This window comes from Aethalodelphis obliquidens, unplaced genomic scaffold (genome assembly GCF_003676395.1).
Source record: "Aethalodelphis obliquidens isolate GAN/ISIS:26980383/991018 unplaced genomic scaffold, ASM367639v1 scaffold90, whole genome shotgun sequence".
Lineage (NCBI taxonomy): Eukaryota > Metazoa > Chordata > Mammalia > Artiodactyla > Delphinidae > Aethalodelphis > Aethalodelphis obliquidens.
In genome coordinates this window covers 5,189,861-5,215,503 of record NW_020838034.1, presented here as the reverse complement: position 1 = coordinate 5,215,503, position 25,643 = coordinate 5,189,861, and the positions used below count along the sequence as shown (strand labels likewise).

At 45.2% G+C, this 25,643-nt stretch overlaps 1 protein-coding gene and 1 pseudogene across 1 annotated transcript in view; both read right to left on the bottom strand.

Moving 5' to 3' along the window:
* Positions 1–21,886, bottom strand: part of LOC113613940 (sodium/potassium-transporting ATPase subunit alpha-4) — a 30,016-nt gene extending 8,130 nt beyond the window's left edge. Inside the window, 18 exon segments of the mRNA XM_027095115.1 lie at positions 1,608–1,695; positions 1,697–1,780; positions 2,101–2,147; positions 2,195–2,298; positions 2,672–2,808; positions 6,754–6,926; positions 7,072–7,261; positions 11,062–11,196; positions 11,387–11,496; positions 11,733–11,931; positions 13,661–13,929; positions 17,035–17,152; positions 17,378–17,512; positions 19,222–19,335; positions 19,920–20,123; positions 21,058–21,117; positions 21,366–21,541; positions 21,818–21,886. Of these exon segments, the coding sequence (XP_026950916.1) occupies positions 1,608–1,695; positions 1,697–1,780; positions 2,101–2,147; positions 2,195–2,298; positions 2,672–2,808; positions 6,754–6,926; positions 7,072–7,261; positions 11,062–11,196; positions 11,387–11,496; positions 11,733–11,931; positions 13,661–13,929; positions 17,035–17,152; positions 17,378–17,512; positions 19,222–19,335; positions 19,920–20,123; positions 21,058–21,117; positions 21,366–21,509 (2,311 nt within the window). The 5' untranslated portion in view covers positions 21,510–21,541; positions 21,818–21,886.
* LOC113614123 (uncharacterized) lies at positions 10,091–10,190 on the bottom strand (annotated as a pseudogene).
* Positions 21,887–25,643: the final 3,757 nt, after the last annotated feature.

Genomic DNA, 25,643 nt, shown 5'->3' with positions numbered 1-25,643 from the left:
GTGATTTCTTAACGTGCCATATCTGTATACTCTTTGTTCTTGGGTTCAACATGGCTACTATCATCTGATCTCTGAAAATTAAGCAGGGTGGGGCCTGTTAATACTTAGAGATGTGTGAGAATGCCAATATAAAAGCCATTAGAAGATGAAGGCTGATTCACAGTAACATGGATGGACCTAGAGGTTATCATACTAAGTGAAGTAAGTCAGACAGAGAAAGACAAATATCATATGATATTGCTTATATGTGGAATCTAAAATATGACACAAATAAACTTATTTACAAAACAGAAACAGACTCACAGACATAGAAAACAAATTTAGGGTTACCAAAGGGGAAAAGGGGGAGGCAGGGAAGAGATAAATTAGGAGTTTGGGATTAGCAGTTACAAACTACTGTATGTAAAATAGATAAACAACAAGGTCCTACTGTATAGCAAAGAAAACTATATTCAATATCTTGTAATATACTATAATGTGAAAAGAATATGAAAAAGAATATATATGTATATATATGTGCATATATATATACGTATGTATCTATCTATCTGTATCTGAATCACTTTGTTATACACCAGAAACCAACACAACATTGTAAATCAACTATACTTCAATTTAAATAAAAGTCCGAAGTGGAAAGAGCCTGGGCTTGGGTTCCAATTCCATTTTCTGCCATAACTACCTTGTGATCTTGGGCACCCCTCACCTTCATTCCTCCTGCCTTGCCAGATGGCTTGAGTCCTTCCCTGACAACCTTTTCTAATATTGTCGTCCCTCCCTCCACTCCCTGCTTTACTTATTTTTTTCCACTGCACTTGTCTTCTTTTATTATACTGTTCAGTTTACTTTATTGTCTGTCTGTCTCCACTGGAAATTAAATTACACGAGGGCAGGGATGTGTGTTTTGATTCCCAATTATAGTATCCTCAGCATCAAGAATATGCCTGGTACCTAGTTGATACTCAGAAAGTTTATTGAATTGAGTGGATATAAAATACTGAGGATCATACAAGGTCTAAATAAAATGTTAACTATTACTATTATGTGGACTGTCATAGATTTTAATAACATAGCTCCTGGAAGAAATCAGAAATCAGGGAGCCTGGGAAGCAGAATTCTGGGGTTCTCCTGTACGCCAGTGGGTATTGTCTCTGGGAAAGAGGGGCTTAATTTAGCTCATGCAGTCAATTCATAGATCAGCTCCAGCTGAACTTGATATGTCAACATCATTCAGACAACAGGTTGCTAGAAAGTCCTCCTGAGGTTGTGGAGTACAGAGTAGCCTCACGGTATAGCTACACCCTGAAACTTCCTGTAGACCCACTTGAATCCCCGTGAGAGAAGAAAAACACTGCTATGCTGCATTAGAGCCCCACGCTCCCTAGAAAATCTGGACTTTCCTCCAGTCTCATAAGGGCTCCAGAGAGTGATGTGCTAAGTACCAGCTGAATCTAATTTGCAAAATTTTGACTTACAGTGATTTCTCCCAGTCTGTACAGGAGGTTGGAGGATGGGCAAAGGGAATGAGAATAATGTATACCAACTCTCACCTGAGTCTGAGCAGGTGAAGGTTGGTACCTACCAACCTGGGCACCCTGCTTCCTCACCCTCCTCCATTCCTGTGACGATGGAGGCAAAGTTGTCGTCCAGCAGGATCATGTCAGCTGCCTGCTTAGACATATCAGAGCCAGCCAGCGATGCCCATGGCAATGCTGATGTCTGCCTTCTTCAGCGTGGGGGAGTCATTCACCCCGTCCCCTGTCACTGCCACAATGGCTCCCTGGGTGGAGCACAGAGGGAGTGAAATAATTCTTGTGTCAGATTCAGGGCCCATCCCAAAGGTCAGTTTGATTCCATCATCCCTTGTTTCTTGATGTAATCATGCTTGGTTTAGGCCTCTTGGCCCTTCCTTCTCCTGCACCTCCTGAGATAGCAAAACTCACAGGGAGCCCCCAGATGGACGCCTGTCTCAGGGGTTCACGATGGGATGCTCTCTGGAGCCTCCTCTAGCCCAGCCCACACATTCCTATGCTTGGTTTGGGGCTGTGCTGTGCCACGTGATTCCCTCCAGATTCTCCAAGCCTCCTTGGTCTCCCTTACCAGCCTCTGACATCCCTCTACAATGATGAGGGGGGGTCCTGGGGGGGACCCCCAGGGGGGAGGTCCGAGCTGCTGGGGGGAGGTCCAAACACGATCCGAGCAAACACGATCTCAGTGTGGTTTTGGAGGATCTCATCAAGCTGCTCTGAGTTCATATTTTTTAGTTCTGAGCCATGCACCACAGTGGCTTTGACATCCCTGAGGGAGAGGAATTTCAAAAGGCTAGTTCAGAGTGTTGAGAATTCCCCAGGTGTCCTGGTGCCCCCTAAGCCATCTTTGCTATAACCTCCTTGTTTCTCCTTTCAACCCCATCTCCTCACTTGTCCCCAGCCACGCACTGTCCCCAGATTGGCACATTGCATTCCTTCCCTCCTCTCCCACCTCCTCCTCCCTCTTCTCTACCTCCTTCTTTGTCCCACCTTCATCGGAAAACCCACTGACATAGTTGCTTGGTCATTTTCCTACTCTGTACATCCTACCTATAGAAAGAACCTCTGAAAATGTTGGTGGGTGGGGCAGGCTAAGGATGGAGGGGAAAAATGGCAGATCTGAGTTCTTTCAGGGATCTCACCTGACATTGACCTGGCTGACAGGGACCTCGAGCCGGGCAGCAATGTCCTCTGCTGTCTCGGTGCCTTCTGAGATGATGCCCACACCCTTGGCAATGGCCTTGGCTGTAATGGGATGATCCCCTGTTACCATAATCACCTGGGTTGGAAGGGGAAGGAAAAGGAGCAGAATCATGTTCAGGGAGGTCCTGGCTCCTTCACCTCTCTCACTAAGAACTAACAGATCACTGCTATCATTCCACAGGGGTTTAAGCAGCTCATTCCCAAGAACTTGTGCTGTCAATCAAAACTCTTGCTACGGCTGGTGGCTTCAACCCATGGGAGTGGGTCAGGGCCATCAGACCATAAAACATAGGACAGTCTGAGCTCTAGTTTTCCCAAGAATAAATCAGGGATTTGGGTGTATTTAACTGTATTCAGAATTGCATTTAATTGCTCCAGAGGATAATCTGCTTCTTTAAGTTCAAAGACAGAAACACCTACCCGCAGAACAGTGGTAATAAAGGAACGTCTGGAATAATCCATCTGCCTAGCAAAATTTCATCTAGGCCCTCATTCATTTCGATCCTCAGTCTGCCTCTCTTCTTCCCACTGCCTCCTCGTGCCCCTGGATTCCACCCCTTTTCTGGATACCTGGGGCCAGCCCTAGTCCTGTCCCCTTCCTCCCCAAAGATCAGGTGCTTGTGCTCTGTGCTCTTCTAGCCTTCTGTTCTGTGAGTCCTCCTCACATCTCTGTGTGATGGCTTGTCTGTCTCTCTCCCCTGCTGGAGAGAGTGGGGTCGTGCCTATGATTTCCTGTTAAGTTTCCAGCCCTAGCATAATTCCTAGCGCATCGTAATCCATCAACAAGCAATTACAGAACGAAGGGAGGATCGCTTCCTGGGAAACACTGCCCACGGTTCCCAAGTGCCCTCCCAGCACATAATTCTCAGGCTCTGGTGGGAGGGAGAAGGGAGCTATCTGACTATGACTGAACTAAGAACAGAGGTCCTGGAAAGGTCAGTCTGTTTACTTCCAGAGCGTGGAAATAAGCCTTGAAGGAGTTTTCCCATGAGCCCTCCTCATTCCACACTGGCACAGCGGGCTTGCTGGAAGGAGTGCTAACTAATCTGGGATTACCAGAGACTCAGGAAAGGTGTGCTGTGAGCAGCTATGCACACCACAGTGCCCTGGCTTGGGTGTGGGGCACTGGGGCCTCACCAAGTTCGGCCTGGGGGGGCACGAGGTAACTGGTGAGGATCTGAGAGGGAACTGCACAGAAGATTAGAAGATTCCAGAGGTGGTTCAGATTGAGCCCTCAGGGATGCCCTTCCAGGCTTACAGTGCCCTGAACGTTTCCTATTGGTTCATCAATAATGACCTGTAGGACATGTGTGGTAGCTAGCCCAGCTTGACCACTCAGATGGGCCGATCTGCAGTAGTTTCTGGAAGTATCACCTCCATGCCAGGCCGGAGAAATAAAAACAAAGTCAGTCACCCCAAGAGTGAGTTCCTAGGACACAGTTTCACAGAACTTTGAGATGCATACATACAATAGAAGCGCAGTTCTACAAAGAATGGCTCCCTTTGAAGTAAAGAGCATCTAGTGGTTTCTGGAATTTGTCAAGTACTAAAGGAATTTCATTTCCAACTTCTCAGTGCTGACTGTACCTCTGGTGTTCCCACGCAGTCTTGCCAGCTGCCCTCTTGTGCCCTTGGACTCTCTTCCCCCAGATCAGACCCATCTGAGAGAAACGGTCCAGTGTTGGTGACCATTCTGTAGGCCCTCACGGCTCAGCTGCAGCTCTTAGAGGGGGCTGCGTTCATAGCAGGGGCCAAGTGTCTTCGTACTACCAAGGGCCTCAGGTGGTGGCAAATAGGATGGCATCATTTTATTTTAGATTTTTTGTTCTTTATTTTTTTTTTTTTGGCCATGCCAGGCAGCATGTGGGCTGTTAGTTCCCCAAACAGGGATCAAACCTGCACCCCTTGCACTGGAAGGGCAGTCTTAACCCCTGGACTGCCAGGGAAGTCCCTTATTTTAGTTTTTTAAAATTAAGTTTATTCCAAAGGTCTGAACACGGGGCTCTGAAAAATACCAGTCCCACAGTCAATTGTAAAAACTTGGCTGCCATGCAGCCGTTAACCAGCCTCTTTCAGCAGCCTCATCATATCCATTAGCTTGGCATCAACACCATTTTGGAGTTGACCTTGGAAGGGCCTCCCCTATGGGACAACCCCCTGTATAACCATTACATTTTGTCTTCCTTGAAGGATGGCCTCATGTGTACGTCTTACATTTTCTTAGAGGGAAAAAGGGTGTGATTCAAAATTCCTCACCAAGTCTGCCAAATTTCTGTCAGCTTCAGGTCCAGAAGAAGTAAGAAATTAAAATGTAAACCTGTGCCCAGAACAAGGGCTGGCCCAGAAAGCACCAGGCCTCCTGCTTCAGGTGTCAGCTCCAGGCCAGCCGGAATCCTATTCAGACTCTTACCTATCACAGCTCGCTCTGCCTCAGGCCGTGACCGTGTCCTGCTCTGGCAGGCCACCTGGCTCAAATCGCCTCTTTGTCTCCTGGTTGGGCCTCCCCCCCACAGTAGGCACAACTGTAACTCTCCTTCTGGCTAAAGAGATCCGTAAATTCCCAGGTGAGGTAAATTTTAGACCGTGTTATTATGTGCACAGCAATAACACAAAGCACAATAATAACCACAATGTTATTCCTCATGCTGGCAGCCCACCTCAAAGCTGAGAAAATGCAAATGAACCCCTTCTCCATTTATCTCCCACAGTATGTATGACGTGGTAGCTTATAGAACCATGGAGGAGTGTTAAGATATGTGGCTGTCCTATGCAGACGCGTTATAATCATGCTGTCTCCTCAGAGAACCGTACCACCCCAAACATCTTGTAGTAATTAGGGAATTCACTCAGAATAATTTCCTATATCCATTCCTTGGTTCCCACTGTAGTGACCAATCATTGTACTCAGTGCAGCCCAGGCTGCCCCGAGACAAACTGCCAACAGTCAAAGGTCAAGATGAAGCCATCTCTAACAGATAGCAACCAGTTCTCCTTAAATACTTCTAGCCCCACTCCCTCCAACCTGCGCTCCCAGATACTCCCAGAATATCAAGTATGAGCAGGGAAGGTGACAATACCTAATCTAGGAAGATGTATAGGAGTCTTAGAATTTGAAATGTGGGATACAGAGCATCTCAGGATTAGAGGAATTTTACTGCTGCTATCCCGTGAAGTCCATAGAGGAATTCCCATCTCTGGGTTTGTTCTGCAGCTGCATTTTACTCTCAGACCACTTCAAGTGGTCCAAACCAGAAGTTTTGGTTTCTACCTTTTACTCCTGGACGTACACCTGTTAGGGCAGCTGCTCACCCTGAGTCAGATCCGTTGAGGGCCCCCAGCTCTCGGTCTCTCATTCTCACTAGTGTCTGCTCCAGGCCCCCAGCCCTCTTGGCCTCACCCTTTTTACCACCCATCCAGCAGTACGTTTATATGACACCTTCTACCACTTTGTTACTCCTAGTGTGGCCTGCAGACCAGCAGCAATGGCATCAGCTGGGAGCGTGTTACAAATGCAGAATCTTGGGGTGTGCTAGTCCTACTGAATTAGGATTTGCATTCCGACAAAACCCCCAGGCGATTCACATGCACGTTAGTTTGAGAAGCGCTGTCCTAGGGTGATGCTTCTCAAATTTGTCTGCACATCAGAATCTCTAGGAAAGTTTTAAAAAATACAGATGCCTGGGTCCCACCCTGAACGTTGCTAATGGAATGGGTCTGGAGTATGGCCAAGGCATCCGATTTTAAAAGCTCCCCTGGTGATCCCATTTTATTTTTTAATTTTATTGAAGTATAGTTGATCTACGATGTTGTGTTCGTCCCCTGGTGATTCTAATGTTCGATGCAAGGCAGGATTCTAACGACAGAGGACACTTATTATTAAGTTCTCTCTTAAGACGGCAACTCATAAGCTCAGGAGGCAGAAATCAGTTCAGTTAAACCAAGAACCTACTCTGTCCGAGGTTTTCTACGGTTGATCCAGTTTATGATAAGTGAGGGGCATCTGGGAGGCTCCAGTGTTTACCTTAATCCCGACACTCTGACACTTGCCCACGGCATCAGGCACTGCAGCTCGGGGAGGGTCAATCATGGAGATGAGCCCCACAAAACAAAGGTTATCCATGGGAAAATTGATTTCATCGGTGTTAAACTTGAATCCCTTGGAGTAAGTGTTCGGCAGACTCAAGAAGCAGAACCCTAGAGAGAGACAGAAGAAAGGACCAGTAGTCATTCCACTGTCTATGTCTCTATCCTGCTCGCCCCAACCTCCTAGATTTTTCACCCCACAACTAATGACTGTTTTGATGCCACTCTTCAAAGGCTTCTCCCACGGCCCCCTCACCTAGCACGCGTTCCCCCAGACCGCCCAGTTCCAAGTAGGCATTCTGGAAGGCTTCCTTCATTTCATCAACCATTGGGTACTGCTGCCCTTTCAGAAGGTAAGTAGAGCAAAACTCCAAGATCCTCTCAGGCGCCCCCTTCATGATCGGTACGTGGGTCTGGGAGCCGTCCTCCCGAAGGTGGATGGACATCTAGGGAGAGGAGAGGAACAGGAGGAGAGAGCGAGGGTTGGGGCAAAAAAGCAAGGGTAAGGTTTTTGAGGGTAAAGCCGACAGGCAAGCTGCGTCACACCTCCATTTCCTTTGTCCCCTAAACCAGCGCAGCCCCCCTCCCTCCAGCCAAATCCGACCTTTGGTTGAGCCCACCCCTCCTCCCTTGCAGGAACCCCCAGCCTGGTATTATCTGCGCAGGAATCTGTTATCTTCTCAGCCAGACTGGACGTGAAGGGCAGCCCAGGCACTCTCCCCTCCCTGCTTCCTCTCTGCCTGGGTGGCTAGAAGCAGAAGTCACGGGGCCACAGAGACAGCAGAGTAGACAGGAAAGAAAACTTAGAGTCAAACACCTGTGCTCTAAGGCCAGCAGGAATGCTTTCTTAGCTGTATGACCTCAGGTCAGTCCACTTAACCTCTCCAAACCTTGGCTCCTTTGATAAAATGTAAAAGGTTCTGCGTTGCCCACCTCATTGGGTTTTTATAAAAGAAAGATAATATTTGTAAAGAATATATTGAAAAACACTGACAGTTCTTTACCATGGTTGTTTGAGCCTGAAGGACGGGATTAGGACGAATAGTAATAACAACATTTATTGAGCACTTACTATGTGCCAGCCACTGTTCCAAGTGCTTTACATGAGTTGTCATTTAATCCTCTCAGCTACTACCCTGTAGTAGTACTATCAATTTCTTTATTTTATAGATGACAAAACTAAGGTTAAGCTGTGTCCAGAATCACACAGCTAGAAAGTAGGGGCTGTCAAGGAAAGAACCCAAATTGACTCACTTTAGAACATGCTCTCTTAACCAACCTATGCTCTAAGTTCCTTGTTAACTCTGTCATCACACATTTAGTGGTGAAGTCTACTTAAAACTTATGATTGTTGCTTTGTTTTTATTAATACTGTCTTTTATTTTTTCCCAAAAGAATAAAGTTACCTATTCACTTTGAGTTACCAAACTCTCTAGGCATTCTGACTTGTTTAGTTTGACACTGAATCGTGGTTGCTTCTTATGTTTTTATGTTCATTTTGGGGACTGATGAATAAACTGTTTTCCAAGTGTTGCCAGTAGAATTTGTATAATCACATCTTTCATAATTTTGTTTATATGTTGAATGTACTGTTATTTTGTGTTCATGAATTTTTTTCTTTTTACCAATAAACAGAACACGTCTCAAAACCAAAAAGAAGAAAGAAAAGAATATATCGAAAACTGTGAAGCACAATGCAAAAACTGGTTAGCCATTCTAGCCCCATGTCTCCTGGAAACATGGCACGGCCCCTGAGAGGGGCTCGACGGTACGAGTTGGGGGTCGCTGTGGCTCAGCTGGGGAGGGGAGAGCGTAGTCAGGAAGGGAACCTGAGGAGACAACTTGAGGACAGAGAAATAAGATCAGTTTCATTTTTCATTTTCCTGTGATCTGGGAAAAGGAACTGTCTCTGGGTTTCCTCTTATGATCGACAGGAAATTCCTGCTACGTAGCCTGTTGGGTAACAAAATCAGCACACTGAGAGGAATTGAGCTTGTGGTACCGAGGGGACCAGACTGTACTGGCCCAAGGAGAAGCTGGGTGGGAAACCTGGGTGTAAGATGTGGTTAAAACGGCTTCTTTGGAAACTTTCCCAAAACTGTTATATTCAAAATATACTTAAGCAGTTAAGAGGGGAAATCGAAACTCATGTAAGGAGAAAGCTGTAAAAAAAATTTTTTTAATTTTCTGAGCGCTTAAAACCTATTTGTTGACTATCGGAGATTATCAGAGATGGCAGCAAGACCTGCTTAAGCTAGTAATTTGAGCACAGAAGCATCACATCTTGATAGAAAATTACAGGTGAAACAGATGGGAGAAATCTTGAAATATCAGAACAGAGAAACTTCTTCCTTTCATTTTGATCTCAGAGACGGAAAGAGACCAGGCCTTGCAAATGACCGCCAGGCTAAGATGTCCCTTGCGGGCCAGAGCCTCTGACTGTCCCAAGAACAAGCTGATTAAGGCAGGTTGTTCTTGGGTATGGAGCAAAAGGAGCCAGAGGGGTTTCCTTGGACCCCCCCAAGCAAGCCCCACCAGAGCTGGGTAGCTTGCAGGCTGGCCGAGCACACTTGGTGCAGAGAAGGATTTTGCTGTTTGAATTTGATATTCGGTAGCTCAGAAAAGGCACTAACGTTGTCATTTGGGGGAAAGGTTGCTATTTTGTTGCATGTCCCCTCAAATGTCATGGGTATGTTTTACTTTTATTTTGAATCTTGTGGAAGGAGAGGTACCTAATTCTCTCCAGTCGAAGGCTTTAATCGGGCCCTGCCAAGCACAAAATTCCTGTCTGGTTAGTGAGGTCACTAAACGTCAGGAAAAAGTGGAAATGAGTTTGCAGTTTGGGCTTAGGGGACCTATCTCATTACACGGATGAAAAGTCAGATGAGACAAAAAACTATGAATCTGTTTCTTTAACTTTTACTCGTTCAGCATTCAGGGTGAAAATATAGGTAATTTGGTTTAAAAAGATCTATATAGCTTTTGTTATGGCTTTTTTTTTTTTTTTTTTTTGGTACGCGGGCCTCTCACTGCTGCGGCCTCTCCCGTTGCAGAGCACAGGCTCAGCAGCCATGGCTCACGGGCCCAGCCACTCCACGGCATGTGGTATCTTCCCGGACCAGGGCACGAACCCACGTTCCCTGCATCGGCAGGCGGACTCTCAACCACTGCGCCACCAGGGAAGCCCTGTTATGGCTTGTTTTTTAGTTACAAAAATTGTTTTTTCTTGTGACAAAAGCTTTTAAGATCTATTCTCTTAAGCAACTTTCAAATATAAGGGTATGGAACGCCTCTTGAATTTGCCTGTCATGAGGGGCAATGCTGATCTTCTCTGTATTGTTCTAGTCTTAGTGTACGTGCTGCTGAAGTGAGCACTATTATGTGTTTTTTAAGACACAAAAGCAAAACTGACTTTTGGGAGTTGAATTTCTTCTCTGTTACCCACACCTGATGTCTGACCTTTACGGTAGTACATAAATTTGGAGAATTCCACTCCCCTAAGTAAATCACGATTGCCCCATATGAGTCAAAGCTTAGCTGCTAGAGCCCCCATCATGGTGATGCCACCGTTCCCTCCTTTCCACACGTTCCTCAAAGCGTGCCAGGATTCTCACGTGGGAGGGAAGTACTGGGTTTCTTGTCCCTCACATGCATTTTACTGTTAGGGCCACCACTGTCCCTCCCTCAGCATTTCTCCTTCCCTTCAGTCCTCCTTCCCTTGTCAGTCCTCCCTGGATCATGGACAAAACGGCCCTGGGAAAACAGCTTCGCAAACACTCTGGAAAGCCCTGACCGCCTACCTGATGGCAGCTGCGAGAACTGCAGGCACAGAATGAAAAGAAATATTTGATGACTAGTGAGATAAGATGCCTCAGGGAAGTGACTGGCAAATCCAACATATTCTGCAGCAGCAAATTTCACAGTTGCCACAGAGACGCCTTTAACGTGACTTTCTCCAGCCAGCCTTTGCTGCCTATGGACATTTCAGCACTTTATGACCTGCTCTCTGCACGAGTGGCATAGCCTCAAGTCTGCTTATGACTGAATGCCTCTTCCTTTATCATCTATGCCTGCCTGTACCTGTTTGCCACTTTCCCTTAAGGTGACCCTTCCTCCTACCTGGGGTACTGAGTATCGACCGTATCTGTTCTGCAGCTCAGTCATAAAGGCAAAGGCAAAGCTCCCGTTTCCCCAGATGACAAGCCCATCCCCCACTGCTATCTTCCTACCTTTGTCGGTTCTGTACCTGGTACTTGTTGGTAGAATTAAAGGGAATTTCTGCCACCTTGGGGCTTTTCTCTCTCATCTCCTTCACAGAGCTGTAAGACTGCTCAATGAACTTGAGGAGGGCTGACTCAGAAGCATCCCCTGCTGTTGCCCGCTGCCGGGGTGGGGTGGGTATAATGAGCCCGAGAGGCAAGGCACCTGGGCTTGCCAGTGGTGTCAAGGAGAGGAACAGAATGGGGAGGGGTGCTGGGGGCATCACCGAGGGCCAGAAAAGAGATATTGAGGGGAGAGGGCAGGTTATACCCTGGACACTGAGGTACCCTTTACTCCCTTGGGCCTGACACCTTAGCTATGGGAAGGTACTCCGGATTAGCCTTAAAATCAGCCCGGTTGCAGAGGCCAGCGATTCGGGCCAGGATAAACCAGGTATCAGAGCCCTTGGCAAATGAATTCCCTAGGGAGAGAGAACAGAACTGTCAGCAGGGATAGGAGAGCTTAAAGCAGGAGTTTATTCACACCCCTTCTGCGCCCAGATGCTTCTCAGAGACAACATTTCATCTCCTCCACACCTCTCTGCTCTCCTCTCACTGTGCAGCTACCTTCTTGCTGTCTGGACTCACCACGCCCTGTCAGCTACTCATCACATTCCCCACATCCTTCCACTCTCTGACCGCCAACGCCACTAGTCACCAGTCTGTTCTCCGCTAGTGTCAGCCTTATAGATGGTCCTGTCGAACCACAGGTGGGCGATGGTCATGCGGTTCTGGGTGAGGGTGCCCGTCTTGTCGGAACAGATGGTGGAGGTGGAGCCCAGTGTCTCCACTGCCTCCAGGTTCTTCACCAGGCAGTTCTTCCGAGCCATGCACTTGGCTGTCAGGGTCAGACACACCTAAGGCCGTGAACAGGGGAGAGGGGAAACGGAGAGGAGAGCTCGGCTGCTCACAGCGCTTTGTGTTTTTGGAAATCTGATCGTTTTCAATGCTCTTTTAATTTTTTATATTTATTTCCCTTTTGTTACCACCTAGTCTTTAGAAACCCCATCTGTGGCTATGGGAAAGGAAATTAGGAAAGTGATTTCGGTTTATACTTTATGGCAGAGTTTCAAAAGAAGAGTGCTTTCTTTTACCGGGGTATCATAGAGAATGATCTATTCCTCGTGGAATATTCCTCTCCCCCTCGATCCTTTCATCTTTTCTATTCTGCAGCCTCTACTCCATTCAAGTTCAAGCTACACTTCTTTCTCAAGTCCAGTCTTTCCAGGGACCACGGTGAGAGCTAACCTTTGATTGTGGCATAAGATGCTGTGTGTGGAGGAGGGTTGTACCACTAGTTTAAAAAAGGAGTGGGGAGGAGAGAATGATGAAACTGAGAAGGACTGTTGCAGCGCTGAGAATGACTTGAGAAGTCACTTAAACCAAAAGGTTTTTGTTGACCATAAATCCAGTGAAAGTCAGGTGTGGGGCAAGGTTATTTTAAAAACGAATGAATTCTTAGGCTGCGGTTATGTACAGAATTCTAATCATGGAGTTGTTATTTATTTACACAATATCATGAGTACTGATGTTTTTGTGCTAGTCTAACCACACCCTGGGTATTATTCTCATTTCCATTTTAAGAAGGGTATTGATAAAGGAGAGCATACCCCAAACAGGTGATCAGCAAGACGAGGGGTCTGAAGATGTGTCACAGGAAAAAGGGCTAAGGGAAAAGGGATTATACGACCTCTCCCCTGGAGAGTTTGAGGGGACATAATGGCTATTGTCAAAGATCTAAAGGGTTGGGTTTCCCTGGTGGCGCAGTGGTTGAGAGTGCGCCTGCCGATGCAGGGGACACGGGTTCGTGCCCCGGTCTGGGAAGATCCCACATGCCGCGGAGCCGCTGGGCCCGTGAGCCATGGCCGCTGAGCCTGCGCATCTGGAGCCTGTGCTCCGCAACGGGAGAGGCCGCAACAGTGAGAGGCCCGCGTACCGCAAAAAAAAAAAAAAAAAAAAAAAGATCCAAAGGGTAGGTTTGTAGAAGAGAGAGAATTGACTTATTTTGTATTTCTTCAGATGGGAAAACTGGGACCAAACAGGGAACCGTATGTCTGCTCAATATAATGAAATCTAACTAGAGCAATCCAACAATGAAATGAGGTCAGATAAAAAGGGGTGGGCTTCCCATGACTAGAAATCATCATCATCTCCTACAGATTTTATGCAGGGTATTTGGCATTGGTTGAAAGGTTGAATTTATACGGGCTTTGAAGTCCTTTCCAGTAAGATTCTATAATCCTAAATTAATCTTCTTCTATGAACTGATGAATAAATTGAGGCCCGGAGTGCAGTGAGTTGGCCAGATTCACCAGCCAGTACACCCAGGACTGGAACTCACTCCCGGTGATTGATAATCTATGCTTTCCGCATCGTAACTCACTTCTTTTCTCATTAAAGAGAGAAGGCACTGGAAAATAGGGGTGAAGGAAGTCAGTGGAATTTGGGAGCTCAATGATTTGACATCTGTATAGGCATGAGAGTACTCTGCCCTGGAGAGGTTCAGCCGTGAAAGAGATACTAGTGATTTCATTTCCTTGGGGTTGTTTGTCTGCCCTGGGGCCACATTCCACCTTAGCTACTCACAGTGATGGTGGCCAGCAGCCCTTCAGGCACGTTGGCCACAATGATGCCAATAAGAAAAATAACAGCCTCCAGCCAGATGTAGCCCAAGATAAGTGAGAGCCCAAAGAAAGTGACACCGAGGAAGACGGCCACTGCTGTGATCAGATGGATGAAGGGTTCGATCTCCATAGCCATGGGGGTCTGGCCCACTGCCAGGTCAGAGGTCAGCGAGGCAATTCGGCCCATCACTGTGGAGTCTCCTGTGGCAATCACGATGCCCCGGGCTGTCCCTGTGGATGAAGGGGGAAGTCTGAATTGGAAAGGCTGTTGGGTTTGTTTCCTACAAAGAGAAAACTGTCAACAGTCAAAAACAAGGTGGAAACTCAAGGTCCTCTGAGAGGTTATAATGTTCTGCTGTCTTTACAGTTCGCTTATGCAAGTGAAGGTCTCCTCATCTGAAGAATCTCTGAAGAGGTTTCACAGTTCTCCAGAGATACCCAATTTTATTGCCTAATTGCCTTCACTGTCAAGAAGGTCTTTGTTACACTTAGTCTAAATCTCTTCCATTGCCTGTATGTTTCTTATTTTGTTCTCAGCAGCTGAAGAGCTTCTCCAGCCCCAGGAATAGTGGTTACCCTTCTGCTAGAATCCTGTGTTCCAATATCTCCCCATCCTCTAACCCAGGGCTACTCAATTTGCCGCCCCCATCCCCAGGAGACATTTGTCAAAGTCTGGAGGCACATTTGGTTGTCACGACTGAGGTTGCTACTGGCATCTAGTGGGCAGAGAGCAGGGATACTGCCAGGCATCGTGCAACTCACAGGACAGCCCTCCTCTCCCGCTACCACGAAGAACAGCGCGGCACAATTGTCAGCAGTGTCGAGGTTGAGAAACTCTGCTCTGACCGAGCCTCTTCCCTGTTTTGCTGGCTGGAGCCAGTCTGCCCCCTGCTGGGTGGCATAGGCCATAACATGGCCCCTGAATCAGACGGGGGAACTTGACATACCCAAGATGTAGCATGAAATGAGGGGCCCCACAAGGTTCTTTGCTCAAAATAATTCTTCCTCCTTTACAGTGATGGCTGAAATTCCTACCATTAAAGTTACAGTCAGAATCACCCAGAAAAGCAACATATTATAGAAATAGCACTTATTTTCGAATCAGAAGGACTCAGGGCTAGAAGTTCAACTTCCAATGGACTAGCTGTTCACCCTAGAGTAAGTTACTTAACCTCTCAGAGACTCAGGTTCCCTCATCTTTAAAATGGGGTAAAAGCATCTACAAAGCTGTGAGAATTAAATGTTTTTAAAAGAGCCTAGAACAGGGTTGGGCACACGGCACTCAAATATCTGTTTCTTTTTTTGTCCATTTAGATGAATTTAAGGTCTCCAGAAGGATGGCTAGAGAATCACACCTACGCCTTGCAGGGTAGCTCTAACCTGGCAGCTCCCACGAACACCATAGCATGGAGCGGCCAGTCCATTTTCAAGGTCACCTTCAGCATTATGAGTCTGAGAGCAGGTTCTGCTCCGACCGACAGCAGACGCGTGAGGTCACTGCTATGTGAAGAGTGGTTCTGGAACGCCTCACAGTATGAGGCACTCTGCAGGTGAGCAGGAAGATACTAAAATAATTGAGAGGTGCTGAGAGGGTTTATTTTGGCAGGGGGTAGGGGTGGTTAGGGTATGGTGTCACTTATAGTCATTTTGTGCCGGGTTTAATCTAGTTCTTCATTTTTCTTCCTTCTGCTATGGTTTTCCCCATGCTTGGAGAGACAGGATTTAATAAGTAATCCCAATGTGTCTAGAGAGGCGGAAGGTTGATGTCAACCTTGGGGAAGGTTAAGAAGGCCAAGCCTCCCATATTCCAGGCTAGACTGACTTCTTCCTACGCCTTCTATACAATGCCAGAGAAATAGCTTACCATCTCCCCCCTACCCCCCATGAAGATGCATGAGAACCCAAAGAGAGATGTTTGTACCAGCAGCCCCGTCAAGGGCCACCGTGATGAAAGCAGAGAGGCAAGGGCCTAGGATAAAGGTTAAAGTGATGCTACCTGTTTGCAGTTTGCACAGGGATTCCTCGGTTTAACAGTCAAGAGCTCCTTCAACCTAACTCCACCCTCTTGGTCACATCTTGGGTCCCTCTAGCCTCCTATTAAAGCCTTCTCTATTCTAGTCAGATCCCTGTTTCTTAGATGGAATTCCATCATCCACTTTCCCTGTTATTTGAAGCATATAATTTGTTGATAAAAAGCCTACTTTGGAAGGACAAATCTGAGCAAATTTCTTCCTAAAATTTAATAATAGGAATCTCATGTTTTTGGAGGAAGCTTGCTAACTTGCATCTTTCTGTTCAATCAAGTTAAAAACATTTTTTTAATATATATTTTATTTTCTAGTTGGATTCTTCTTCAGTCTTAATGGTACTCTACTCCTTTAAGCTATTTCCAAATTAAATAGTTTTATTACCAGAGGGGTCATTAGCAAGCTTTATTCCAGGGGAGGTTCTGTGGAAAGAGCATGGGCTTTGGAGACAGACCTTCATTAGAATCCTTGATCCTCCTCTTTTTTGTTGAGTTGTGCTCTCGGGAGCTGCATTTAATTTCTTTGAACCTTGGGCTTTCATGTGTAAAATAGGAATAATATCTGTTGTATAGTCTTGTTAGAATCAGATTTCTGTGGCACTTGACACATGCTAAGCATTCAATTAAAGAATAGCTATTTCTTAGACACCCAAACATTTATTCTTAAGCATAAATGATGGTTTTCATGTGTGTTCCAGAGAGTTTTGCAGGCCTTCTTAAGCAGAAAGGATGAAGGAAAGGTTGACATAATGATATTGAGCCCATTGGTACCACTTTGGCCAGAGCTGTCTCCCAGTTCAAGGATGCCCTAGATGCTAAGAACAAAGCCAAAGGTGTGAGTGGCACCTCTGGTAACTCAGATTTCCAATGTCAGTACCCTCTCTTGGGATAGCGAGAAGTTAGGGCTTACTTCGGGAGAAGAGTGACTTAGCAGAGCTGAATAATTTTCCTCCCTTCTGTGCTATTTTCAGCTCATAGATCATAGTCCATTCACTAGATAGAATAAAAATAGCTACAATTACAGGGCACTTAGAGTGTGTTAGGTCTTGTGCTAGGCATTTTATTGTGTATTATCTCCTTTAACCCACATAAAAATCTACGGAGTAGTGACTTTTAGTATCATCAGTGCACAGATGTGGAAATGATGGCTTTGACCTTTCATCAAAGTTTGTATAGCTCATGAGGGATGAAGAACGTAGACTATTTACTGGCTGTTACCTTCCCTACTGCCCTTAGAAGATAGAGAGGTCTGGAAATCTTTGTTTCAATCTTTGCTTTTGAATGTAGGCTACTTATGATGCGATATTCACCTTCCACACAGTTGGTGGAGAAGAAGCAGATAGTTTGGGTCTCCAGAGGGTTCTCATTGGTGAAATCAGAGGAGTGGGATTGGGGCTCTGACTCTCCTGTCAAGGATGAGTTGTCCACCTGGGATGGGAGAGAGGACAGGTCATGGAAAAAAAACACCAACATCTTCATTATTGACATGCAGAGAGAAGCATAAACTTACACACCACTGTAACCTCAAATCTGCACTTGTGACTTCTCAAGGTTCTGAACAATAAGATCATATTTTTTTGAACTGAGTCCAGGTCACTGCAGTGCTCTAAGACCATACTTGGCCCCCTTCCATAGCGTTTCACATCCCCTCACCTTACATCCTTGTGAAGAGATAAGCCAGATGTCAGCAGGGATCCGGTCTCCCCGCTTCACTTCTACCAGGTCTCCTACCACCACGTCTTGTACAGGGATCTGAATCTTCTCTCCACCTCGGATTACCAGAGCTTGCTGTGGGAAGATAGTGTAGGGTCATTTCCAAAGCTTTTTGCTCCCCTCATCCAGTTCCTGCTCTCTTTCCCTCTGATTCCCTTTTCTTACACTGTCACTCACCACATCATTCTCGAAGGTCTCTTGGGTAGATTGCAAATTCTTACCATCGCTGTCTGCAGGGCCCTTTGATGCTCCTCTCACTAAACTGTGAGGTCTATCTTCCCATTCCTACACTTAGGCTTGGCTGTATGGCTTGCTTTGACCCATAGGACATTAGCAAATGTAGTGCAGGCAGGCACATAGAAAGTGCTTGCACACTGGGGCTTGCCCTCTGCCACCATATTGAATGTGCTCAAGCTACCCTCCTGGAGGGAGAAAGATGATAAGGAGAGAGGCCCCAGCTGTCCATGACATCTCAGCTGAGGCCCCAGACACCTGAATGAAGTCTTGCAAGGCCACCCAGCACCAGCCAAGGTCAGCCCAGATCAGAAGAGCAGCCCAGCCACAGAATTGTGAGAAATCCTATGTTCATTGTTTTGAGCCACTATGTTTCGGGGTGGCTTGTTTAGCAGCAAAAACTGATAGTCTCCAAACTCCTACTTCATTCTACCGAAACGTTTCCCACTGAACTCTTACCCGAGGAAGGAATTAAGTTATGTTGACACCAAAGGGAGAAGAAGCTCCTGGGCTATAATGCTAGAACATGATGGTGTCATTGGGAAACTTTGCAGTCTATTCCTTTCCAAGTTTTCAAGCCCTGTGCCTAGGAACCCCCTTCTACTGTCATATTATTTCCAGGTTCTTTAGAAAAGTTTTATTTGAAAATAATATAAACTTTCAAAAGAGTTGCAAGAATAAAAATTGTACCAAGAACACCCATATAACCTGTACCCAGATTCATCTGTGAGCATTTTACCCCATTTGCTTTGTCATTTGTTCCCTGTCTCTATATATGTGTGTATGTAAATACTTTTTTCCTGAACTATTTGAGGGCAAGTTACATACATCATGATCTTTTATTGTACATACTTCAATGTGCATTTCCCAAGAATTAGGATATTAAATAACCATAATACAGTTATCAAATTCAGGAAATTTCACATTGCCACAATACTTTCACCTGCTGTCTGCATTCCAGTTTTGTCAATGGACCCAATATACCCTTTGCCCCACCCCCCCTTTTTGGAATAGAACCCCCAAAGATTTGGGGTTTCAGATTATGCTCATTGGATTCAGCTCATGCATTCCAGACCAGACCACTTCATGGATGTTATTGTGTTTTTCTCAGGGTACATTTTTTAAAGTCTTTTTTTTTTTTTTTTTTGTGGTACGCGGGCCTCTCACTGTTGTGGCCTCTCCCGTTGCGGAGCACAGGCTCCGGACGCGCAGGCTCAGCGGCCATGGCTCACGGGCCCAGCCTCTCCGCGGCATGTGGGATCTTCCCGGACCGGGGCACAAACCCATGTCCCCTGCATCGGCAGGCGGACTCTCAACCACTGCGCCACCAGGGAAGCCCAAATTTTTTTAAAGTCTTTTTTTTTTTTTTGTGGTATTTTCTCAGGGTACTTTTAAGGCCTGATAGAATAAAACCTAAGTGAATGTCACCCTCATTACCAGCCTCACTCAGTTCACTCACGGTAGGAAATAATTCTTCAGGGGACATACAAATCATGCATTTGGCTGCATTCTACGCATCCTCCCACTATATCCTTCCACATGAATCCTACCTGAGGTACCATGATCTTAAAAGACTCCATGATCTTGGAGCTCTTGGCCTCCTGATAATAGGAGAAGCAGCCGGTGATGATGTCCACAACTGTTAGTACAATGCCGAGGTACAGCTGGGGGTTGGGAAACAAAGGGCTCATCAGTAGGTCCTTTTCTTCCTCTTCATCCTCAGGAAGTCAGCTTGCAAGGGTAACAGCCATTTTTCCAGGTGGAAGAAACCATGGGACTCGGTGGGAGAGCACAGGGGCTGAGCACAGGCCCGGTTCTCTGGGCTTCCTTGTGAAGGAACCCAGAGCTACAGTGAGGGGCCAGCAAAATCCCAGGCCTGAGAAAGCCTATATCTTCCTCTCCAGGAAGGCTATTCATGGGGTAGAGTGAGGCTATTGAGGGAGATGGAGAGGAAGGATAGGAAGAGATTAAAATTATATGAAAGAGAATGGATAGCAAAGTGCTTTGATGACCAGTTGGGAAGATAATCAAAGGACAGCAGGTTTCTGGGGGGAACGTTGTATCTCAGGGAGCTGAATCAGGAGCTATCTAGATAAGAGGGAAACCAGGAAGGACCAAAGCTTCCTTAGAAAATCCTGGGAGTATAGGGATTTGGGCCAGAGGACTTCAGGAGTGCTAGGTGCTGAGCAGAAGAGTATCGAGGGCTAAGCAGACACTGGGCTTGGCAGTAGTAGTTGAACAGACTCACATTATCTTTGGTAGGGTCCTCATGGAAGTATAACTGGATGCCATAGGCCACGAAGCAGAGACCGGCACCAGTCCACAGTAGGAGGGAAAAGCCACCAAACGGTTGTTTTCAGAATTTAACCCATTCTGGAGCAGTAGGGGGTGGGCTAAGTGTATTGGGTCCATCTCGAGCCAGGGTTTCCTGTGCCTCTTCAGGGCTGTGGCCCTGTGTGGAAAAGAAATAGGAATGGATGGAGAACCATGAAACCGGACCAGTCTCCCATGCTCCTCCTTGGTTACCAGATGGCCCTCCCAAGCCCCTCCAGTGAAGAAATTCTAGAGTTAGGGGAACTTACATTTTGAGGGTTTTTATTTAAGTTTATTTGTGGTCGTTGTATTAGTGGTTAGAGTAGCAGCAGCAGCAGTAATAGTGATAATAGCAGAAATAAATGATTTTGTTGTTGAACCAGCAGTTCTCAAAGTGTGGTCTGGGGACCCATGGGGTCCTGAGACCCTTTCAGGCGGGGTCCACAAGGTCAAACAATTTTCAGAATAATACTAAATTGTTTGTCTTTTTCACGTTCATTCTCTTAAGTATACTGTAGAATTTTCCTAAGGCTACAGGGCACATGATAGCACAAGAGCATTAATGCTGAAAATATATGAGAATCTAGCTGTCTTCTATTAAAAAGCTAGACATGAAAGAGATTTGCAAAAATGTAAAATGCCACTAATTTTTTTTGTTTTGAAAAACAGAGTTATTTGTCATAAAAATATTATCTGTAAATATATAATGGTTGTTTATAAATGAGTTAGGAAATACTTTTTAATTTTCTCAATTTTAATTTCTAATATGATAAATCTAAGTAGATGTAATCCACATAAGCAAAAGCTCTTTGGGGTCCTTGATGGGTCCCGAGGACAAAGGTTTGAGAGGTGCTGCCCTAACCCATCCTCATTCTCTCATCGAATCCTGAACTCTCTTTGCGTAGTTACCATTTCACCTTTTTCTGAGTGTGTGTCCTTGGCTGGGCGCAGGTTAAGGGTAAGAACATTGACCTTGAACCTAGGGGCTAGATTTCTAGCCCTGCTTTTGTCCTGGCAGCCTCAAGGTCGGGAATGGAGACCCTCTGCCTCCCTCAGGGAGTTCCTTCACTCACCTTGGTTAGGTCCACAGAATATTTGGTGCTCAGCTCGTCCAAGGTTAATTTGTGATCATCCTGAGGGGGCAGTAGAGTCATTGAGGGACAGGGGGTGACGCATGATTTCTAGGGGAAACATTTCAGGGAAGAGAGGTGGCACTGGTTGAGGGACAGGGGGTGATGCATCATTTCTAGGGGAAACATTTTGGGGAAGGGAGGTGGCACTGACCTGTGTGATCAGTTTTCAAGGTGAGATGTTAGAAGCCTGAGGGTTGAGAGGGGTTTTTGGAGGGCAATTTGTCAGCACCCATTTCGGGTGTTCTTACCATGACCACTTCCTTCTTCAGGTCCTCCATCTCTCTCTTTTTTGTCCTCTTCATCTTTCTTTTACTCATTTTAGGACCCTTAGGTCTTGGGCTTGGATTCTGCTCATGAGGTGTCACGGTCCCTTTTCTCCCTCCAAGCCCCATGGCTTTCCCTGGATATGGCTGCCCCAGATCAACTGGTGGGAAGAAAGCAAAGAGAGTGAGGGGTGTGAGAAAATCAGGAGGAAGGAGGGGGAGAGGGGTGAGAGGAAGAATGGCTGAGCCGGGGGAGGACTGAAGGAGAGAGAGAGGGAGGGTGGTCGGGGGGCAGCGGTGAAGCCCTAGATGGAGGAGGAGGAGGTGTCAGGAAGGAGGGCACAGGAGGGATGAGAGGAGCCTGAGGCCTGAGGTACAGGAAGGAGAGGGGTGAAGAGAAGGAGTCGAGGAAATGAAGTGTGGAGAGTACTATGTGCCTAAGTGATGAAGATGCTGCAGGGCCCTGAGCAGGTGGGAAGTGCAGTGGGCTTCAGGGCACGCTGGGAGCTCCCCCCAGCACCGAGGCAACAACCAGGCCTGTTGTCACAAAGACCTCAGGAAAGTTCTAACTGAGAATCCACAAGTCTCAGTCTCTGGGTTTAAGAATGATTGGAGAAGTTTCTGCCACAGAGAGAACTGCAGTCTGATGGCAAGGCTAGAACAAAGTCCCAGTCTGGTCCTGCTGACCTCTGAGACTCAGAGGTACCCTAGATAGCTGACTCAAAAAATAAAGCAGGCAGTCTGTGTGTGTGTGTGTGTGTGTGTGTGTGTGTGTGTGTGTGTGTGTGTGTTTGCTGAGGTGCCCTGCCCACAGACATTGACTTTGAGCTTTTGGTTGTAGGAGATCAGATAGCAGAATAGGTCAGATCTTGGACTTTTGAATCTGTCCTGGGTTTGGGTCCTGACTCCGCTGCTTACTGGCTGTGTGGCTTTGGGCAAGTTACCTAACCTCTCTGTGCCTCTCTTTCTTCATTGGTAAAGGGGGCTACCATCTGCATTGTAAGGTGGCAAAGTAAGGATTAAAGCAGGGTGCTCCGTGTAAAACACGACGTGTGACTTATATAGTATGTGCTCAATATATAGCTTGAATTAAATATTATAAGTCTTACCTGCAGCTTAATGTGCAGCTCTTCTCAGTGAGACTAAAAATACGCTTTTCATGTAATAACCCTGAATTTCCTCACTTTAGTACGACATATTTCTCTCTTCCATTCACCTTCTTTGACATCTCAGTAAGTGGTTTGACTGTATTAACTTTATATGTTTTAAGTGTAAATTATACTCTCCCCCCTTCTGAAAAAGGATCTGAAGCAGCTGTATATTTCTATAATGTACACATTGTTTTTTCAGTTATGCATGTCAACATACATTTTCCCTTTCTATTTTTGGGTATTTATTTAATTGCATTTTGGCTTGGCATGCTTTTAAAAAATATGACTGGATCAGAAAACATCCATCTTGGTGCTGATGTAACCTTCCTTCAGTATTCAGAAATAGAAATTTTCCCTTCCCAGCTGGGACAAATAATAGTCTGTTTCTTTAATAGATTGGATAAGATTTTTCTTCTCTATTAAAAGTGTACCAAATAAAAACAGAAAGTCCCACTTTCTCTCCCCCCAGACTCAGATTCCCCACCACTGATGTTACTGCTGTTGGCAATGTGCTGGGTATCCTTCCAGTCTTTTTTCTACATTTATACCAATAGTATCTATAAGGAGGTAGAGTCTTACCTTTTATAGCATCATTCAGCTCCCCTTTCATTTATGTAAAGATTTGCTTTTTAATGGCCACAAGGCATGCCATATTCTGTATTGACGGTGGTCTATTCAATTATTCTCACTACGGATGGATTTACAGGATATTTTCCTTTTCTTTTTTTTAACCACTGAAAGCACTGCTGCAGTGGCATCCTTATATATAGTACTTTCGGCCCTTGAGCTTCAATTTACGTAGAATCGATTCCTGTTGCTGAATCATAAGATACTCTTATTTAAAACCTTAAAATGTTCTACCAGATTGCTCTTCAAAAGAGCTCTTCTTACCCATATCCCAGCAACAAGATGCAAAAATGTCCACTCCCCACACCTTTGATTATATTGGATGACCTTGACCGTTTTCATTTTTCATATTATAATTGGTGAAATTTGGTATCTTACAGTTTTAATTTGCATTTCTTTATTGTCTATGTAGCATCTTTTTCTTATATTTATTGGCTTTCTGGACTTCATTTTCCTTTTTCTGAATTGTTGTTCTTACCATTTGCCCAATTTTCCATTGTTTTCTTTTCCTTATTGATGTGTTTGAAGGGGTTCCAATGCCTTTTCATATACATTACAAATATTTTCTCCCAGCCTTTGTATTTAATGTAGATCATAAAATCCCTAAGAGCAAGGTTAGAATTAAAGTTAAAATTGTTAAGTTAATCTATGCATCATCTATGTGACAACAGCATTTAGCCCAGCGTTGAACATAGGAGATCCCTCAAGGCAACTTTATTGACATAAAATCAAGTGAAATTAGTTTTGGAAACCCCGTTCTGTTCCACAGTTCTTAGCTCAAAAGTCTACCTCTTCAGAGAGGCCTTCTCTAATTGCTAAATCCAAAATAGCCACTCTCACACGCAGCCCTCAATCCATCACTTGTGGGCTTCACTGCACTTTTTGCCCTCTGAAATTATCCTGCCCATTTATCTGTTGACTTCTTGTCTGTTTCTCCACGACAGTGGGGACCTTTTCAGGCTTATTCACGGCTTTACACCCAGCCCTTAGAATAGCACAGAGTGGTTCATCCACAAATAGTTCCTAAAAATAAGTTGAACGATGAATTTTCAGGTATTATCTTAATGTTATAAGGTTTGATACCCATCATTTTGGTCTGCTATGTTTTAAAACCTATTAGGGTAAATATGCTAGCATCACAGTTATCTACTCATTTGCTTCATAATCACTCATTAAAAACTCTGATATTCTTGCCTGATCACACTTGCTGCAGAATGTCACAACCAACATGTCATGTTTTATAAAAATACAATGAGGCTTTTAATTGATACTGGATTGGCTCTTTATAGCAACTTATTTTTATCTTTACTACATTCTGTCTTCCCAAACAGCAGTCAAGTTTAGCACTCCATGTATTTTTTTTTTTTTTTTTTTTTTTTTGCGGCACGCGGGCCTTTCACTGTTGTGGCCTCTCCCGTTGCGGAGCACAGGCTCCGGACGCGCAGGCTCAGTGGCCATGGCTCACGGGCCCAGCCGCTCTGCGGCATGTGGGATCTTCCCGGACCAGAGCACAAACCCGTGTCCCCTGCATCGGCAGGCGGACTCTCAACCACTGCGCCACCAGGGAAGCCCTCCATATATATATATATATTTTTAGTACTCTCATTGTCCTTTTTTTTTCTAATATTTTAATTTTATTTATTTATTTAGCTGCTCCGGGTCTTAGTTGCAGCATTCGGGATCTTTCTTAGTTGTGGCATGCGGGATCTTTAGTTGCGGCACGTGGGATCTTCGTTGCCTCGTGCGGGATCTACCTTGCAGCACATGGGATCTTTAATTGTGGCCTGCGGGATCTAGTTTCCTGACCAGGGATCGAACCCGTGCCCCCTGCATGGGGACTGCAGAGTCTTAACCACTGGACAACCAGGGAAGTCCCTCATTGTGCTTTTAATCTTCTTTAATAAGTACCATATGTCACACACACTAAATCTTGAGTATATTTCGTTCCGGTTCTGTTGTAAAGAAAAGCTCTTTGTACTGTATTTTCTAATATTTAGGGATAAATTTGATTTTTAAAAAATCGATATCTTGTACCCTGTAACTTTGAACTCATTACTTCTAGGACTTTTTTTTGTTGTTGCTGCTGTTGCTTTGTTTTGGTTGACTTCCATGGGTTTTTTTAGGTATTTAATCATGTCCTGTACCAAAAAAAAAATGTTTTTATTTCTTCCACTTTGTTTCTTTATTTAGACCATATAAATACAAACTTCTTATCCAAGATTTCAAACGTTGCTGCTATTGCTTTTGTTATAGTTGTTGTTATTATTGTTTTCTAGACTTATGCATCCCTTCCTTGCTTCTCTGAACATGGTTACAGTTTCCTATATGCTTTTTCCTCCAACATTTTAATCAGAAATAAATGTTAAATTTTACTGCTAACCTTCTAACAACTTTTGAAATGATTATTTAATCATTTTTCTAGTGAATATTCGTGGTTAGTTTTCTGTATAATACACCGTCCTTGAATTTCACTATTTGGTAATAA